Source organism: Rhea pennata, chromosome 1, assembly GCF_028389875.1.
Source record: "Rhea pennata isolate bPtePen1 chromosome 1, bPtePen1.pri, whole genome shotgun sequence".
Lineage (NCBI taxonomy): Eukaryota > Metazoa > Chordata > Aves > Rheiformes > Rheidae > Rhea > Rhea pennata.
This window is the reverse complement of record NC_084663.1, coordinates 195,336,959-195,342,380: the sequence shown is the minus strand read 5'-3', so window position 1 is coordinate 195,342,380 and position 5,422 is coordinate 195,336,959. Positions and strand designations below refer to the sequence as shown.

The following is a 5,422-nucleotide window of genomic DNA, read 5'->3' as shown; positions in this document are numbered from 1 at the left end:
CCTTCCGGAAATGATTAAAAGAGAAATGTGTTGGAGAACCTCTGGTGTTCCTCCTTGTGTAACTCTGCTCTCTTGGAGAACTCATGGCACTACTTTGCATGAGGAAAGATGCTCATTTATGTTCATAATCTCAGTCCTGCTTCCACAAAGGCATGTAAAAATGAATCTCCCCAGTGTTTAGTGCTGCAGAAAAAAGATACAAATGTAAAAAAAAGTGCTTGAAAAGAAGTTGACTTTTCATAATCAGCTGCACAGTATAGTAAGAACAGATTCAGGAGTGCAGGCCTCTGGAGTACACGAAAGGAAGCCTTTCAGGTGCCTTTCTTCGGGTGATGCAAAATTGGTTATCACTGGTCTCCTACACAGACTTTCACACACCAAACTTGCTGTCCATCTTTGTCTCCAGCTCATATTCAGCTACTTTTTGGCACTGTCCTGGTATGTGGCAGCTTTAACTGTTGTCCCTGCTAAGCCCCTGTTACTGACCCGGCGCACCAGTACTTTAGAGACAGGGATTTTTGTTCTGTGTATCTCACTTTTGGCCAGGTGATGGTGAGCGACGTGATGGCTGTTGCTGGCATCTGTTGCATGGCTGGCAGGATGCGACGCAAGGTGTTTGATGCTGATGGGTATCTTGGAGTCCTTCATGGCGCTTGAGGGTGTTTTCAGTGAGCATGTGGTGGTTATTGGCGACACGGGCTTGGAGCGTTGCACACAGGTGACCTCTTCGTCAGAAGGCCCCCCTGGTGGGTTCTCATCTGGCTCGGCATAGAGGTCGTAGAGAGCATCCCCACTGTAGCTGTCCCTGGGAATCGTCTCCTTCTGGATGCTCGTGGTGCTGTCTTCCTCGGGCCCGGGGGTAGTGGAATCCCAGTAGCCCTCGTCGCTGTTTGGGACACCTTCTTGCTGCTCCTTCTCCCTGCCCTTCTGCTCCTCTTTGTGGTTGACATGAATGGGAATTTGGTTGAGACCACTGCGTTTCACCACCACCCTGTTCTGGGCCCCCTCAGTACCTCGGGTCTCCTTCAAACCGTCAGGCGTCCTTGTCCCTCCTCCACCTCCTCCTCCTCCTCCTCCCATCTGGGTGTCTGGGCCGTGTTCCTCTGTCTGTGACAGCATATCCCAAAACTCCTGAAGGTAGGTGTCATCCACCTGGTCCGGAGTTGCCATCTCCTCCCCTCCTCCTTGGTAGGCCACCATGGTGGGGTGCTTCTTGGAGGCGCCCAGCTTGCTGGCCCCGGGGGTGCTCTTCTCACAGCCGCCACTCCCGCTGCCCACTTCCTCCTCCTGGTCTGCAATAATATCTCCGCAGCCTGTAAGAGAGTCAAAGCTTTTCAGTGAAGTCACGTCAGCAAACATCAAACAAATACGATCAATCGATTGCTCTGAGGGTGGATCAACAGAGGAAGGGTCAGGGGCTGCTGCCGTCTCTTGACCGCTATCACACTCGGGTTCAACAAGGGGGATAGTCTTTATTGGAATGTCACCTGTTATGGCCGCGTCCTTGGCAGTCCCAACCTCTCCCGCGCCCGGGTCCGGTCGCTCGGGGCAGAGCTCCTCGGGTCGGGTAGCAGCGGCAGGAGGATCCTCCCCTGGTGGGGGGCTGCTGTCCTGCGGCTCCCCGTCTCTCACGTCAGGCTCCTTGGCCGAGGCGTGCGGGTCTCCGCCGGGTTTCTCGACAGATGGTTCAATGCAAATTTCTCCGGCGCTGTTCTGGGTTTCAGGCAAAGGTTTCGGGGTCTCCTCTTTGATGCACTCCAAGCTGGCAGTCAGCGACCCCGGCATAATGAGACCGGATGGGATTTCCGAGCTTTCCCCCCTTTCCTCCTTGCCGTTTTTGTCCTTTTTATGCCACCGCATACTGCTGAAGATCCCTTTCAGCCCCTTCTTTTGTCTGCCGCCGGCCCGCGGCTCGGCGCTCTCCCCCTTGCCGTTGTCCGACCTCCCGTTCTTCTTCAGCAGGGAGAAGAAGCTGTGCGACTTGGCCACCGAGCTGCTGGACGAGACGCCGAGGCCGGCTGCCGCCCGGGGGTTCGCATCCTTGCTCTGCTGCTCGCCGCCGCCGCTCGGTTCCTCCTTCTTGCTGCTCTCCAGCACGGCGTCGGCTAATCCGTCGTGAGTCTTACTCCGCACCATCCCCGTTTTGGCAGCGCCTTTCCCGTCCCCACCTTTGTTTTTCACCCCGAAGATGCTCGGCATGGGGCTGCCCGATTTCCTCCTCTTGAACAGTTTGAAGGCGGTTTTGTTGATCTTGCCCGACGGCTGCTCCACGGCCGGGGGCTCGGCACAATCACAGTGCGAGTCCATGGCTGCCGCCGTCCCCGCCGCCGTCCCCGCTGCCGCCGCCTTTCCCTCCCGCAGACCCCCCGGATGCCCAGCGCTGATTTCCCTCACTGACAGCCGGGCTGCTGCTGCCACCGCCGCCGCTGCCTCCCGCTCATCGCCATGGCAACCCGCAGAGGGATAAGCCGCTTTCCGCCGCCGCCGGCCTGCGCCGGGCCGCCGCCATCCTCCGCTCGCGCCGCCCGAGCTGCGGCGGCCGCCGCGCGCGCCAGCAGCGCCCGTTCCCCCACCCCTCCCCGAAAGGGCTTATATAACTTAACCCGTTTGGTCCTGCGGCGGCGGCCGTGGGCCCGACGCGCCACGTGACGGCGGCGCCGGGCGCGGCGAGCCGGGCCGCGACAACGGGCCCGCGCGCGGGCGGGAGCCGCGGAGCAGGACCCGCGGCGGGCCGGCCCTCGGGCCGGGCGCCGAGCCCTCTCCGGACGTCCCGAAGGGTTCTGCCGTCGGCTTCGCCGCCTGGAAGGGTTATTCCCCCTTTCCTTTTTTCTTTTTAGCATCATCAGACATTCATTGCGCTCTCCCAGGAGAGCAGGTTGAATTATCCGTTGTGAATAATTTATCCAGTGAATTTAGCCCTTTTTCTGTTCGTGTACAAAGTGCCGTTTGCGTTCACAATTAGCACGCATCCGGTAAGAGCAATGTGGACTCAAAGCTCAACTTACCGGCCTCTCCTGCCTTCTGCGAGAGACAGAGGAAAGGACAAACCAGGCAAAAGCCAGGATTTTTTTGGAAAAGGAGTGAGTACATTTTACTGTGTGCGCTTCATAAACATGCCCAGCACCCAGAGGCACGCAGGTTACTGTGCCCTCTTTCTTTTTGCGTGAATATCTGCAACCACGACGGAAAGGGTGGGTTTTCGGCTTGATTTTCAGTCAGCTTAAAATCCAAGTGTTAATGGAAGGAAGCGACTTGAGGTCAGCCTGAAATTAGTACTTCAGAAGTGTTTTGACAAACTGATCTTTTTCCTACGTGTTTTTATACATTTAAAAATATTATTTAAATAACCTTGAACCATTTGATTTGAAAATGACAAATGAGACATTCCAATTCTTCTGATTTTTTTGAAAATCTTTATGTTTTAACCTAAAGACATGAACTCACCGAGTGCTATGGTCAACCCAGACTTGCAGCGCTCAACAGGAAAAGCTTTAACCAAAACATTCACCAGCTTCTAATTTGCAAAGGGGCATGCTGAAAGGTGGCTCCTCATGCAGAACAGCTCTTGCTCCTAGCGAGGTCTGGACACCTGAGCTCTGTAAGATCCGTGCCGTTGGGAGGAAACGTTCTCTGCTGAATCTCTTGTGCCCATCATCTCACATGCCACAAAACGTGCCACAGGAGTTTTAGCCAATTTTGGGTGGTTTCCCTGCCCTTTTGGTTAGCCCTTCTTGAAAGGGCAGGATTTTGCCTTGCTGCCATTTTTGCAGAACTATCAAGACATCTGGAATCAGCTGTGGGAACTGAGTTCCAAGATCAGTGAGATTTATTTTGGGAAAAGGACAGTGGGGAGCTAAATGAGAGGGAGAGAGAGGCAGTTTGAACTCTGTGGTCCCCTTTTCTTCCTCCTGGTTTTACCTTCTGAGAAGCCTGCACAAAGCCTAGGTCAGCGATACCTGTTACTTGCTGATACTCAGAGGTTTAAAACTCGCTGCCCTGAGTCAGGTTGGGGATTTCTGTGCGACTGCTCCTCATCTCTACAGGTCTGGATCTGACAGCAAAAAATGCGCTAATGCTCTCTCCCTGGCAAGGGGTGGGAGACACACCGCCAGACACCTCTTAAAGTGAACACAAATGAGGAGCTCTGATTTAAAAGCACGGAGAGACACCGCAGTCGTCCAGGAGCTGCAGAGCCGGCAGGCAGCTGCACGAGAGAGCCGTGTCGACCATGCGCCCCAGGCGTTTTAGCCGAAGGGGTGTCCAGCACAGCTGGAGCGAACCCGGCCTGGCCTGCATGGCACAGGCATGCCAGCCAGCTTATTCCTACACAGCTGAAGAAGATGCCACAGAAGTCTGCAGATTTGTATTTTTGAGGGTGGATTTTGTTGTCTTTAGAATTAATATGAATGAAAAATCCCAGACAAGGAGCATTATATAGCAAAATTATTCAGAAAAGGTCATTCACAAACCTCAAAGCATTTATAGGTATATATTCTTCCATAGACATTGCAGACTCAGGGATGAGAGCTAGTTCTGCTTCCCTGTCCAACTCCCACAGCTCTTTGGGCCACTTGCCCAGAGTTACTGCCACCAGCTGCTTGTCCAGCTGCCAGGCTTGGTGCGGTCACCAACCTGCACTGGGAGTCCCAGAAGGCTGCTGCTTTGCCCCAGTTTACCCAAGCCTGCCTTCTCCAGCAACCCAGGCGCAATGGGGCCTGACTCCGCCTTATCTGCACGGCGTGCCTGGAGGTGCCAGCACGGCCGCACCTGGAGCCATCAGGTGTCACACCAGCAGCAGCAATTGCAGCACAGCAGGCAGCGCTGCTTCTTGCTTTTACACAGGGTTTACACCATGCTGGTTTATTCCGATCCCCCCGGGGATTGCAGCATATGGCACAGAATTAATACTGAATAAAAATCTTGAGATTTACCTTGTATGATTCAGTAAAGGAAGAGAAAGAGCTAGCAAAACATTGTGCCCCTCATTTTGACAGAAGCCCTTGAGTTTAGCAGTGTTTCAAGGCTGCCTCCAGCACAGGACATGGCACGACAGGACAGAGGGGTCTGGAAGTCTACAGGGATAGGGGGCAGAAATTTCATACTTCATTTCTAAGTAGCTTCAGTGACTCTAGAGTAGCAGCTCTCTCAACATACTGCCTAGGATAAGCACCATTTTAAGCCGGAGTTTACCCATTTTCTACTGAAGCCCAAAGTTTTCTAACTTTTTTTGGTTAGCAATCTTAACAGCTGTGCTTCTACCCTCATTTACACTATGTAGTATATGTAATTTGTTAGGCTCAAAGAAACTGTATCAGGTTAAATCTGGTAGGTCTTGCTGATAATAAACAGTGAATCTAAGTTGCGGAAAGTGAATTGCTGGACTTTCACCAGCACAGTGTCTGCATTTGGACCAAGGCTGATG

At 53.5% G+C, this 5,422-nt stretch overlaps 1 protein-coding gene across 3 annotated transcripts; it reads right to left on the bottom strand.

Moving 5' to 3' along the window:
* Positions 1-363: 363 nt before the first annotated feature.
* AMER2 (APC membrane recruitment protein 2) lies at positions 364-2,316 on the bottom strand. 3 transcript variants are annotated; one of them, XM_062577248.1, is made up of 2 exons: positions 1,658-2,316; positions 364-1,330 (listed from the first exon to the last, which is right to left on the bottom strand). In XM_062577248.1, the coding sequence occupies exons 1-2, from the start codon at positions 2,305-2,307 to the stop codon at positions 418-420; spliced, it is 1,563 nt and encodes a 520-aa protein (XP_062433232.1). In that variant the 5' UTR covers positions 2,308-2,316; the 3' UTR covers positions 364-417. The 3 variants fall into 3 exon arrangements, with proteins under 3 accessions (XP_062433232.1, XP_062433224.1, XP_062433216.1); XM_062577240.1 differs by having other exon boundaries at positions 364-1,313; positions 1,488-2,307; XM_062577232.1 differs by having other exon boundaries at positions 364-2,307.
* Between the last annotated feature and the right edge of the window lie 3,106 nt (positions 2,317-5,422).

Excerpts from the sequence above, each read along its gene's own strand:
- AMER2 (XM_062577232.1), bottom strand. The coding sequence starts at position 2,307 with ATGGACTCGCACTGTGATTGTGCCGAGCCCCCGGCCGTGGAGCAGCCG.